We start from the raw sequence: 14,358 nt of genomic DNA, 5'->3' as shown, positions 1-14,358 counted from the left end.
ACCTGAAGACCCATCTTTTCAAAGTGTCTTTTGTTCCACCCTAAGATGTCTAGTGCTTGTGCTTCTGTGTGTTTCTTTTTGGGGGTCTGCAGTAGCCTGTTTGTTGTTTGTTTCATGGTCTTTCTTTTGCTTTTGTTTTGTAGCTTTTGTTTTTATTGTAGTTTTGTCTTTGTTTTATTGATTGCGTGTTTTAACCATCTTTTTTTGTGACACACTTTGTGAATTTTCTTTTTGTGAAAGGTGCTACACCAAATAAATGTAATTGTTATGCAGTATTGTTACCAAGCAGCTCTCCTGTGCACTGATAGACTTAAACCTGTAGTAAGACAGAAAGTGGTCCCCTTTATTTTGGTAGGAATTTCCTGTCGTTGTTATCCAGTGAGGAAACAGGTGCTTGTCAAAGAGTTTATCTCCCCGACAGCCTCTTCCCCCCAACATCCACACAGACCCAGAAACAAACAGATGTTGTGAGACGCCTCCAGTCTGACTCAGAGTCAGAATAGAACGGATTTGTTTGTGTCTTTGATTTGGTGGCAGCTCAGCGTTCCTGAAGAACAGTCAGCAGCATCTGATTGGCCCACAGCCGCTGCTATCTCATCCTCTGGTCTCGTCTCAGAGTGAGAGAGGCTGCTGGAGCATGGCATCTGCATTCCTCCCCCACCTCCCCCTCTCCACCCTCCATCCTCCATCCTCCTCCCCCCTTCATATCCTGTCATTCCACACATTCCTGCACATGGAGCTGAGGCCCAAAGTGGAGCTTTAAATTCACCTTCGCTCTGTTGAGTCTGCAAGTCATTGCATCCCAGTGTGGCGGGCCATCTGTGTGTGTGTGTCCTTCTGTCTTTGTGGGGACCAGTTTAAGTTTTAGACCTGCAGAATGAGGACGTGGAAAGTAGGGACATTTTTGTAAAGTTAGGACTTGTTTATAAAGTGGTCCACATCCAGATTAATCTCTCTTAAAATAAAAAGAACACTTAAGAACTTTGGAAAAAACAAACAGTACAGACTTGTTATGAATGAGTACATGTGTATCCATCAGTGCAAATGCACATGTATTTGCATGTGCCACATTTGTATTTGCAAATCCCCCGTGACGTGCTGCGGGTTGTGTCGGCTGCAGGAACAGACTGAGTCTCCACAGTGTTCTCTGTTCCCACTAACACCAGTCTAATCTGGGCAGAACTGATGGAGACAGGGAGGTTACAGGGGCTGATGGGAGTAGCCAGACTTGTGTTCAGACCAGTGAGACCCAAACAAACAGGAGCCACATACATCAGACAGAAAATGCATCACTCAGAGTACGCGCTCATCACCACGCCCCCTATTGGGAAAACAATTCAGCATGTCCACGTAGATGGCAACAGTGTAAACAGAGGAAGCTGAAACATGTCTCCAAACTCAACACTGATTGTGAAACTGTGGGCCATTACAGATACCGATGTTTGAAATAACAATTAGCCAATAGCCGACATTGTTGTTTTTTGTTATTGCAGTTTGTTTTATTTATGCTGTTATTTATTAAAAAAAAAAAAAAAAGATATTTTTTGGACATTTCAGCCTTTATTTGATAGGACAGACAAGTGTGAAAGGGGGAGAGAGAGAGGGAGTGACATGCAGCAAAGGGCCACAGGCTGGAGTTGAACCCGGCCGCTGTGGCGACAGCCTTGTACATGGGGCACATGCTCTATCCACTAACCCACCAACGCCCCTATGCTGTTATTTATTTACACCAGCGCAACAAAGAAATCTGAATAATAAAAGATAACCTGTTTTAAAGTCATTCAGCACTTTATTACCCGACCTTTAAATGAGAACAGATTATATTGTACACATATAGGAAACAACTTCTTTTTTTATAACCTTTCAGATGAAAAATGTCTTTTAAAAATTAAAGAAATAGTTGTATTAAAAGTCTTTTTACTATATGTAATATATTATAATCCCCTCTCCAATATCTATTTTATATTATATTTATTTATTTATTTTACAAGATTACATTGAACACATCATGAGAACCTTATAATTTGCCTAATACTAGTTGTACTGAATAGAGCTTGAACACATCATAATGAAACTCACTGCAACCTCCGTTAGCTGTTAGTTCTGGCCACCAGCTGCTAACAGCTAACATTAACAAGCTCTCATCCAGCTGATCTTAACACAGATTTGTTGTGCGTCCTCTGTGAGTTTACTGCGTCCTTTCATTCCTAAGGCGTTCCAGGGAAGATCTCTGCTCATCCCAAACTAGTTTCCTACTGTTGACAGGACAACGGGACGCTGTTAGTCTCAAGCCCTGCTTTTAAGCCTGCGCAAAACTGATGTGACACAACAGAAAAACATCGGTCACTGCCATCGGTGATTGTCCTCTTATTTGGCGATGGCAGTCAACAAGGTCAATATTGGCCAATACTGATGTTAGCGACAAATCGGTTCATCCCTACCAACACTAAATCCAAAAATGTTCGATTTCTTCCCTTATCATGTCGTAAAAATGATCCGGATAGAAGGGCTTTGGCTCTAAGCTAAAGACTTGAGCAGCATCGTGCCATCACTGTTGCCATCACCATGATCTTGTCCCCTTTTAGCGGAAGGAATGCCGCTGTCACTAAGGAGAGGAACTGAAAATATGAAAAGCTTATATGTAGCAGGTTTACCGAGACTTCACACTGAGATCTGTGGCTCATAATATACGTGAATATCCACTGTCAGTGTGGTAAATGGCTAAATGATGCTGGTGACAGTTACTGCTGATTGGATTGCTTATGTTAGCTTGAGTGGGAGGCTGCTGTAGTACAGTCCCACAGCATCGCAGCATCAGACTGTATCAGATCTTTAAAGGCATGGCCTTGACATTTTGCGGAGTACCCGTATGTGTTGGTCAGATGTATCTGCATGTGTTTTCTTAGTTTGTGCCTCACTGGCAGCAAGACTTATTGTTGAGCTGTCTAAACTTTAGTGCAGAGCAAGATAACCTGACAATTATTGTTTATCACTGACCCTGACGTTTCCAACGCCCCCCTGAGGACAGACGACAGATAAATCATCAGTATGTTGCCTTCAGGAGACGCTGGCAAATCTTCATTCTTGGTAAATACAGCCTTGTTGTGTCCTGCTGTGCAGCATTGTCGTATCAGTATTGGTCACCAGGCGTTTCTTCCCCTCAGTTCAGATGGGACGTAAATCCTGAGTGTTGCTGTTGAAGCAACTTGAGATTCTTATTTCTGTTTCCAGCAGAAAGCATGTGAAAAATGCACAAAGCTGAGATTTACAGGGGGATTGTGGAGACAGGCTGGAAAATAACAGAGGATCAAGTCACTGGAATGAAACCTGTAGATGTACATTTATTAGTCGCTATGTAGTGTTTGGTTTTAGTCAAACTTCACCGGACTCCTCGTTAAGAATTCAGCGTTGTCCTCTCTCTCACCCCGTCCACTGATTCCCAGTCAGAGCTCATATTTGATTATTCTGTAATATTCAAGTCGTGCATGTCTCTAGAATCTGATTCCACCATTTCAGGCTGTACTTTTCTCTCCTCTTTTATTTATTCACCTCAGTCTATATCTGTCTCGTGTCCTCTCTCTGCAGGCTCTGTTGAAGATGGACTGTCAGGGTCTCGTGGCCAGACTGGTCATGGACTTTGTCCTCCTGACCACAGCGGTGGAGGTGGCCGGACGCTGGAGGGAGCTGGCCGAGAGGCTCGTCAAGGTGTCACGGCAGCAGATGGATGCTTACGAGGCGCCGCATCGTGACAAGAACGGGGTGGTGGACAGTGAGGTACGTCTGTCTCATAGGAAATTACTGATGTCTTAGAAATGGTTTGTTAATTCAGGCTGGCTGTCCGTGTTATAAAGCAACTGGAACCGTTTAGTTTAATGGTGGATGGTCAACAGCAGCATACAATATCACTGCCATCTGGTAAGGATTGTCGTGGGAGAGATCGGTGGCCTCTGACTCATGTGATTTGAATTTTATTATAATGACACTGAGCCCTATTAGCTAATTTGTTACCTATGGGCAGAAATGTCTCTAACCCTAGGTAACTGACGTCGGTTCATGTTTTTTTCCTGCAATTTTCATCATTGTAAAATTAGTCATTTCATTCTGAGTGACATTAAAAAAGTCTTGAATTTAAATTTTGCTTTAGGAACCGTTTATACTGTTAGATTTGGTGCACGACATGACAGGAACATAAAATCTGAAAGTAAGAAAAATGTAGCACATGAGGTTTGGTTATTAGAGGAGCTGCGTTGGCTCGATGGTATCAGCAGAGTAACAGTGAGAAGTGACAGGTTATAATGGCCCGCTGTACACCTGCTAATGGGTCTATGACTAATGAGTCATTACTCATAACTGGATAAAGATATTCACATCTCCATAATATTCACAAATGTATCTGGAGAGTTGATTTTGGGAAATAAATCTTAGTATCCTGATGCTTTGGCGAGCATCCTCCTGCAGAGGACATGCAGGATTACACAGCAAACAGTGGGTTATTCTGTAATCTATAATCATGTCAGTCAAATCAGATTTGGCAGTTCAATACAAATATTCGACAATTCTGGGTAGTTACGTTTTTCCATATAAAGTTTGAACAGGTTCAGCCGGACAGTCAGTGTGACAACGACATTCATGTAAAACAAGCTGATGGCGCTAACAGTGGATCAGAAATGTGCAGTAACATTTTTTCCGACACTAGAGCTCAAACAGAAGCCAAAGACTGTGTCGTATTAAGTTGCTGTGAGCTGTAAATTCAAGACTTCCAAGCAGAAGAGAGAAGATGATGTTATCTCAGAGCCTTACATGTATCGTTTCCACTGCAGCCTGTACTAAAGAATATCGAGACAGTTGACAAGAAAAGCAAACCAAAACTGCTCGACTTGTCAGCTTAGGTGTCGCTGACTGATGATTTGTGTGACTTTACAAGAGTAGGTTACTCTTTCTGCACGAGCACTTTATCGAGAGAACAACCCAACACTCAGTGTGCTGGTGTGTCCATTCTGATTTAGTGGAAATCTTTTTGGGAGTCCTGAACACAAAGTTGCCATTACTACTCTTGATTTTTGGGTCATAATGTGATATTATATAAGTGTCTGAGTCGGAGGTGATTTGAAGAAGTATGGCATCCCCCTTTTAGCAAAATGACCAAAATGCATTTCCTTTGTTTATCTGCCATCTCGCTCTATCCCTTGGGTCTGGGCCCAGATGCCATCCTATCTGGACACAGACCTAAAGCCGATAAAATGTTGAGAATTTCAAAATTTGGGGGCGCCCAGTGGGTCAGTGGTCAGAGCAGGTGTCCCACGTACAGGGGCACTGTACGTGGGACACTGTCCCTCTGCTGCATGTCATCCCCTCTCTCTCTCTCTCTCTCTCTCTCTCTCTCTCTCTCTTTTCCCTTTCATGCCTCACTCTGTCCTGTCAAAGAAAGGCAAAAAGCCAAGAAAATAAAAGAATTACAGAATTTTTGGCAGAGTGCAGCATTTGTAGTGTTGGTTTATCAAGAATAAACAGACTCGTGCTCTTAGTTCAAAACCAGTGTGTCCCATCATGTGTTCCATAGCAATTATTAAAAGCTGCAATGTGAAGTGCCACTATGAGACAAAGCACAGAACATTTTTTTAGTAAACATACCCACTTGAATGACTGAGGGCACAGAAATAAAATACGTCAGTGAATCATAACTCAAGTTAAGATAAAGAAAACTTTTATTTTCATGCAGGGTCCAAAACTAACACTCGCCACTCGCCAGTTAAGGGTAGATTTTGTCTCTAGCTGGTAAATTTTTAAGACCACTCGCCACTCTGGCAAGTTATTTTTTTACCAGCGAAAAATGCATTTTTTGTTACTGGAGAATGATGCTGGTATCGGCAGAGTAATGTGTATTTCAGGCAGAGATGATCTTTGGTCACGTAAGTGTGTCACATGCATTTGCGACTAAAAATAGTTTAGTGCGGGCAAAATTCAGCACGCTATGCAAGTACAGATTTCCACCAGCAGCAGAAACGAAAGGCGAATCCTGCCGGTTGTGGGTTGAACGGGGGTCACAGACACAGACAGGAATACCTATTCCTGTCGAATACGGCGGCCATAGTGCTCCGCAGCGCATGATAACGGCTTACCGGCGACCGAGAAGTCTGGGCTCCAGGTCCAATAATTGGTGTCATGACTGCCCGAAAGTACCCGAACAGCCGAGCCGTGGCGGCACACAGGTATGTGGCGTGTCAGAGGAGAAACGAGCCGTTCACATTTCTCTCTTTGTGGCAGGTAACGGCCCACAAACCTCACCGCACTGAAGGGACTGTTCTTAACTTGTCAGGGGAGGAGGGTGGCTGGTTTTCATTTTATTTATTTATTTTATTTTGATCCTCACTATGTTAATCAGTTGGTGCAGTTTCACTTAAGTAAAAAAATATGACAACTTTCACTTGTATTGGAGTAATATTTGACCAAGAGTATCTTTACTTACTGGATACTTTGTCCACCACTGGTCAGACATTCATGTTTATATAGGGCAGGCCCTGCTGCTGCAGTCTGGTCGAGCTAAAATCTTATGTCTCAGTTGTCCAAAGGGGAATGAAGTCAGTGATTCATGTAAAATTCCTTAATGAAAGATTCTTTTTGCACTGTAGTAAGAATACCACAGAATTTATTAACCCAAATATTACACTTGAAACAGTTATTCATATTTTAGCATGCATTATTACTAATATTAGTGCACACTACTAAAATATTGATTGAGAATCACATACAAGACCCAAATGACATGCTAAATAATACTGATAGCAAATTACAACGCTTAAAAGCAATTTTTATTTGGTTGGCTGATAAAATATCTGCCTGGCTAGTAAGTGAAAAAGTTTGTTTTGGACCCTGTTTTCATGCCTCCAGTGAACAAAGAATCCAACCCTGAGAAAGCTGTTGATGAACTGAAGTCATAGGTTTACGTCTGCGTTTAACAACTGCAAAACCATATAAAAAAATTTGTGTAAAAACTCTCACACAAGCGCTTCACACAAGTTTCATTTATCCAGCCATATGCTCAGTACTTCTTTAAAACATAATCCATTCTGCAGGGGGGCTGAACTAAAAGTAAAAAGTTATCTATGCTCTCTTTAAAGCCAGACTTCGTTGACAAAAACTACAATTTTACCTCGCTGAATATGGAGTTGCTGGTCTGCTGCCTCGATCAGTTAGTTTGTGTTATTGTGGGACTTCTGAACGAACCCTGTAAAACACCAAAAACACACAAGTTGTGTGAGAGTTATTAAACAGATGTTGTGATGTAGTTTATCAAGAATTTTCTCAGTTTTTGGATTCTCCGTTCACTGTGGAGGCATGCAAGAATAACAAAGGAGGGGTGAATAATTATATTTGTTGTGATGAAGAAAGTATTATTGTATTAAAAAATAATTAACTCTGTCCTCATGAATATTTAGCAGATTAGATTATGGGATTATGGGATGTTTGTTCTCTCTCTGTTTACAGGCCATGTGGAAGCCGGCATATGACTTCCTGGTCACATGGGCCGCTCAGATCGGTGACAGCTACAGAGATGTGATCCAGGAGCTGCACATGGGCTTAGACAAGATGAAGAACCCCATCACCAAACGCTGGAAGCACCTGACCGGCTCGCTCATCCTGGTCAACTGCCTGGACGCCCTGCGAAGCTCCGCCTTCAGCCCCGCCGCTCAGGACGACTACGCCATCTGAAAGCCCCTCCCTCACCGCCCCTTGTTAATCCTGCTGGTGTTTCCCTCCCCACACCAGCTCACCTCGCTCTCCTGGAGCTTCTGAAAAGCTACACAGTTTGAAATGCTGCATATCAGCTGTCTGCTCACTCTGAATGCCACTACTGCTGTCGTGTGTTGTGCTGTTCCTGCGGTGCTGCCTTCAGCTCCTCGTGCCCAGGGGAACGTCGCCGGACCGCCCCCGCATCTCCGTGGCTGCCGGCCAAACAACACAGTGCTGTACGGAGCTCGCAGTATTCACAAAGACTCTTTTAATAGTTCCTGTCTTGCATAGTTCTGTATTTTTGTACTCTTGTTATGGCACAGCGTTTTTTAAAGCAACACTTTGAACCCTTTGGTTAAGAACTTCTGGATTGAACGCCAAGACAGACACTTTTTCAAGAAAAGACACTTTTAGATATCGTATCCTTGTTACCGTAGCCTTGTCACATGTGTCCAATCTGTTGTATTTATTTGTACATCAAAGAGAAAAGTCACTTTTTCTTGTCTTCTTCAGGTTCTCTCTCTCACTGCGGTCCCGCTCATTTCACACATCCAAATATTCGGCTGTCAGTCTGTGTGTTTAACACCTGGCACCGAAGAAAACAGAATCATTCTTTAATCCTGTTTGAATGAAGCTCTCCACTAGTGCCAAAATATTTAGTCAATTAATTGAATTGTCACTGAACAGGAGGTTAATCAGCAGCAGATTAAATGTCTAGATTGATTGGATTTAAATCCTCTCTGGTTTCAGCTTCGCAGATGTGAGAATTCGCTGCTTTCTCTTTTATATTCTCATTAACAAGATGTTTGTTGGTTGGACAAAACAAGTCCTTTGGAAATTATTTCTGACATTTTTCTCAGTTTTCTGACTAAACTATTCTTGTATCGATCCACACAGTTCATCCTTGACCCAAACAGCCGTTGAAGAAACAGGCTCAACTCAAGATCTACTCACTCACTTCTTCTGGTGCTTTTGACCAAATCTCAGGTTCTTCATCAGCAGATTCAGTTCACTCAGTCTCTCCATGATTGTGAGTTTAAGGCTCAATCCCAATACACCCCTTGCCCCTACCACGTAGCCCTTACAGGGTTGGGTACTGAACACGATACCAACTGAATAATGTCAGTACTACCAAGTGCTGGCTTGTGTAAAATCAATTGGTGGCAAATTTCAGTCCCAAAGGACGCATCTAATGACAACACTGGGATCAGACAGGAGGCGGAAGCACCAAGAAGCCACTCATAGAACTCCCCAGTTTAGGGCGCTTCTCAGTGGAGCAAACGAAGCTCTCTGGAGCTGTCAGGCTCAGAAAGGATGCATAAGTGCCACAAAATTTCTCAAAGAAAGGGAGAAGGCCAAAGTCCAGAGGCTGCCTTAACTATCACTGCAGCATCGATACTTCTGGTGTCTGGTCTATTTTCTTTTCTATTTGATTTTGGGAACAGCCTAGTATCACTGCTTTCTCAGTTGTGTCTAAACAGAGATCAAGAGAGACGAGTGCTCAACACACAGACAAGCAGACAGACAGACAGACAGACAGACAGACAGACAGACAGACAGATTGTGCTTCTCAGAGTCAAGGATGCTTCCTGGGTAGGAAAGGTCCTTCCAAATCGGGTCCCACAGAGGCTAGACAAGACTTCTTCCTAACATTCGGTGAACACACATTGGAACAGGCTGGTGAGTGCCCAGATGTGCCTCACTGAAAAGGCCCCGCCTTCAATTCTGGCAAATCATGTGCAAAGCATTATGGGCAGCTTATACCTGCAAAGGATACACACATGCATCTTTGAAAATTCCCTGAAGGAAGGACTCAGTCCTCATTAGATTTCGAAGGATCCTTGACATTGGAACAGTCCTTCTGCAGAGTTGGCTGAGGTAGCCTCTTTGACATTCAGCCATTAAGGATTCTTCCACAGCTGAACATTCAACATAAAAGCTCCAAGATGGTTATGTATTCAAACAGATTTTATTAGTTGTAGTTTATTGAAAGCATCTTAAAATCTTCAATCTACTCCACTTTGAAATTCTACTGCTCTCCATGCTGTCATCTAAGCTTTAGACAGCCTGTACGTAATTTTAATTTCTGTAAAAAAATTTTTTTTTTTACATCTGACAGTATTACAGTTTAGCCTCTAGCTTTTCTAGCAATGTAATTCAGCTGTGCACTTCTTTAGGTAATGAAATCCAGCTTCCAACTCCAGTTTTACAGTTCAGTTTGCAGGTTTTCCAGCAGTGAAGTGCAACATATTTGTTTTACTTTCTGCAGGAAATTCACACATTTTCTAGTTTAATGACTTGTTTGATCGATTGTGTGAAATGTTACTGTGATAAGGACACTATTGCCATAGTTGTAAACACCATCAATGATGTCACTGATGACTATTCTTGACTGGTCTTGAAGGGGTGACCCATTTCATAGGGGAAGATTTCAACCACTACCCCTTGTAACCTTTCCAAGGGGCAAAGAGGAACTCAAAATCAAGGGGTAGGGGTAAAAAAATAAGTGGAACTGGGCCTAAGTCAATATGGATGAAAAATCTGCCCGTGAGACTAAGAGCTCCAGAACAAGTGAGTGAGTAGACTGAGTTAGAATTTGTCGACGATTAATAATTTTTTTGATTAATCAATGAAAGATTTTCAGCCTCACCTCCTCACAAACTGTCTCCACTCGTGTCTCTACTCTTTGCTGTCTCTTGCCTGTTCTTCTTTTGTCCCATCAAAGTACCTTTTACCAAAGCTTGCCAAAACTGACTCCAGCTCTACACACACGACCTTGTACAATGTTGAGACCACTGTTGTGATGACACTGTCTGTCAAAGCTTCTGGTTCAGTTTTGTCTCAGTGCTGCATACTGTATAATGTGGTGACTTTGAAAACCTTTTTGTGACTGCATACTTTTGTGGAAAAGACTCTAAATAAAATGTAAATATTTGTACACACCATTTGTGAGATCGTACCTGTTTCTGGCTGCTGTGATAGTCTCTCTGTAACAGCATACAGCGAGCAGTGCATCAGTGCCTTATCTGAAGCAGGAGTGATAGGCCGCCATGTTTTGTGTGTTATCAGCGTTCTGTTTGTGGAAAACACCCTGAAAATACAGCATCTGAGAAAATGTGCAGGGGAGAGTGAGGGGGACGGTGCAGGAGGGAAGACAGGCCGGCCTCGGGGGGGCAGACAGCAAGGTCAGAACACAGAGGCGAGGGAAAGATAAGTGAAAAAGAGGATTCTGCAGCAGAGAAGTCTCGATGACCTCCAGCGGCTCGTCCTCTTATCTTCACACTGCCCTCATCGTTTCACGTCTTATGTGTAAGACATCAAACTGCTGCTGCTTCAAAAAATGGTCTTACATTTTAAGTTGGAGCTTGACTTATTGTCGTATTTCCCCACAGCAGAGCTCTCCTGGAGGGAGAGATAATCATGTTCATACTAGAGGAAGAATAAAAATCTACAGGCATCCTTTTGATCATTACATAGAGAGAAGCAGAAGGGCACCGTGAGAGCGCACACTTGTGCCCAGGCTAAACGCTGTATCATCTGAATGAAAGTGAAAAGTAGTTTATTCACCAGAGCATGTGAGTGGCGTAGAGTGGTGAGAATTTCTTCTCTTCACTCACGGAGCTGTTCTTTACCTCCGCACTAAGGTTCTCCAGGCTGCTCCACTCAATATCGCTCCACGTTCAACTCAGATTTCACCCTGCTCCTCTCACATCGCTCGTTGCTGGCTCTGAAAAATGGAGGTAGCTCACCTGTATGACTTCTCATTTCCCTTTTGAAAGTACTTTGTAAACTCAGTTGTAGAGCTTGCAGCAGCAGACTTTGTGCTACACACAGGCAGGCTGGGTGTGCTTTGAGCTCATGGTGTGAGTGGTACTGCAGCAAAATTGGAATTTGAAAAATTCCCTATTTGGTCCTTCCAAAATCCATCTGTTGCTTTCACACATGCTCTGCTCATATTCTCTGGTTTCCACCCTGTGATTTGGATCCATTCCCAAATTTAATGGGTTCTTCTGTGGCCCATGCTGCACCCTTCCACCACATCTCATGAAAATTGTTCCAGTAGTTTTTCCATGCTACTGCTGACAAACCAACAAATACACAAACCAAATTAGAAACATAATCTCCTTGGCAGAGGCAGGAACACTTTGGATGGCACTGCATGTTCACATGGTTACATACAAAGACTCTTAATATGCTGACAAGTAGCATGTCAGCTTATCATGACGTGCTAAACATACATGCTAAGCAGGCCTGCCATCAGGTGGGTTCAAAGACTGCAGGTGAGCCCGGCCCAAGGCCAAGGGGCGGCCAATGAAAAGGTCTATGGTTGACCTTAAAATGGGATCATGTACAACAATTTACTTACAGACTTAGATGGCTAACAACACAAGGTACATGTATTTACATGATAGATAAATGTATTTATTTCATTAAAACACATTTCAGTGTGCCATCTGATACTCCGACTAGCCTGGAAATCCAGACTCAAATCTAGAAAGATTTTGAGTCTGGCCCTCACCGATACACCCTTCCTACCCAAGGGGCGGCACTAACTGAGGCATATCAAATGCTGCCGCACGCATTTGGATAGCACGATAGCCAATCAGAGCAAAAAACAAGGTGAGGTATTCATTGCACTAAGCACCATTGGTTTGCCGACCAGTGGGGCTAACTGATATATCATGCTTTTGCCGTATCCTCTTGGCAAAACGGCAAAAACGTCCCTCCTGGAAGTGAAGGCCTCTAGGGCAGTCTTCTGTTCCTCTCTCAAGGAAAAAGATAAGTGTAGCTGGCTTCGCGTTTCTTCCAAAGCTAAACTGAATGGATGTGGTCCTTCGGCAGCTGCCATCTTGGCTGTCTTCATCATGTTAAGCCTGCTCAGAGCCTGCCTCTGTCAGATAGACTGATCTGATTGGTCTGATGGCGATTCAACAGGCTCGGCTCGGCTCATCGGGGCCAGATCCCCGTGCAGAGCAAATTTGCTAGGGGCGGGGCATCTGGATTTCCAGGTTACCCACCCACTGCAGGTACCTTGGAATGGTGTGGTCCATCTGACATGGGTCAGGTGCGCGATGTGCAAAACTCACAAGTGCCGCTAATATAAATATATATGGTGGACTGCTGCCTGATTAGGTAAGTCAGAATGCCTCAGTAAAAATCAGGAGGTCCTAAACAATAACAAGCCAGGGTACAAAGAGAAAAGAAAACGAGAAGAGCAGAGAGGCAGCAGCCAAATATCTCGCAAGTTTTGAAAGGCTGCAATCACATGACCAATGTGCTGACGGCAGTAAACAAGCAGTCCCACTCACTTGTAAGGAGGCAGGTTGGGGTGATGGGGTGGTGGATGGGTAACTAAACTCCAGACTGTCCCCCAGAACTTTCCCCTGAAGTTGCGTGTTTGGATCTGCGTGAACTTGAGTCATTTTAAGGCACGTCCTCACTATGTTTCTCTTCCTGAACCTAACCACAGTAACTTTTATTGCCTAAACCTATTATTTTTGTAGGATATCATACAAACTGTTCTATGAGAGAACACTGAATGGGAACACCAAGTTTTGTGATTGTTCCAGTATTAAGTAAGAAGGCTGCAGCTGACAGAAACAAACCAGGCTGCAGGCTAACATGTGCGTCCATTAAAAGCTTTTGTCACCAACAGATTCAGACTGTTATTCTAAATGTCTGACAATTTTATGGAAATGATCCCTACAAATAAATGAAATGCTTTTCTTTACCTTCTGAAATCTTGCTTCAGGAAAACAACTGTAGAGAACTTAGTGAGAGTTGGAGAGAGAAGTGTTAGGAAGAGTTTGTTGTGTGCAAGTACAGAAAGTGTAGCTTAGTATTATCTAGAAGATTTTCAGTGTCATGGCTGAAGATTTAACTAATTTTGATGATGTGGAAAAGTTCATGAGATTCTTCTCTCTAAGTGAGACTTGGTTACACGCTCTAACAACAGACTGGATCAGCGAAAGGTGAAGAAAAACATTTTATTTCTATGTCAGATGGTTATAATATCAATCTGATCCTGTCAGTGGCAAAATAAGCACTTTTAATGGACCTACACTGACAGAGTATAATTGCCCCAAGTGGTTACATTGCAGCCTGTTTCTCAACTGCTGGCTGCAGCACTCTCACTCAGTACTGGACCAGTTTCAGAAATGATTGTCTCCATGAGTCACTTACACACAACATGTGAAAATATGGTCCATGAAGTGTTCCTTTAACTTCCTCCCCAAAGTTTTGTGTAGCTTTACACAGACACATACTTTTGACCTTTTTAGGAAGGATATTAAGGAACTCAGTTGTTCATGTTTTGTACAAATGTTTCATGCTGATCCAAGTTGTATAAGAGCTCCAAGTCATGTTTTACTCTCAATGGAAAAATTAATGGGACATTTGCCTCCAAAACCAGGAGCGCCTGAAATAACTCTGCTTGCTTTGTTGCCTTATGACGGGAGGTTTTCCCATGTTTTTGTAGACATGGAATGAACGTTAACATTTTAAGGTTCCTATATTAAGCATGTTTATGCAAGAAAATGACCTCTTGGTGAACAAGGATTAAAAGTCAGGGATAACTAAAGTTACATGGATTCATCCTCTGGGGAACATGAAAGTCTTTACAAAATA

General features: G+C 42.8%; 1 protein-coding gene across 1 annotated transcript in view; it reads left to right on the top strand.

Moving 5' to 3' along the window:
• The window catches only part of LOC125899237 (SH3 domain-binding protein 4), a 65,277-nt gene extending 54,598 nt beyond the window's left edge, over nt 1-10,679 (top strand). The window contains exons 4-5 of the mRNA XM_049593349.1: nt 3,586-3,774; nt 7,486-10,679. Of these exons, the coding sequence (XP_049449306.1) occupies nt 3,586-3,774; nt 7,486-7,710 (414 nt within the window). The 3' untranslated portion in view covers nt 7,711-10,679. The remainder of the gene's footprint in view (nt 1-3,585; nt 3,775-7,485) is intronic.
• The last annotated feature ends 3,679 nt before the right edge of the window (nt 10,680-14,358 follow it).

Source organism: Epinephelus fuscoguttatus, linkage group LG13 (assembly GCF_011397635.1).
Source record: "Epinephelus fuscoguttatus linkage group LG13, E.fuscoguttatus.final_Chr_v1".
NCBI classification, from domain to species: domain Eukaryota; kingdom Metazoa; phylum Chordata; class Actinopteri; order Perciformes; family Serranidae; genus Epinephelus; species Epinephelus fuscoguttatus.
The sequence above is the reverse complement of the archived record's forward strand: the minus strand, read 5'-3'. Positions and strand labels throughout refer to the sequence as shown.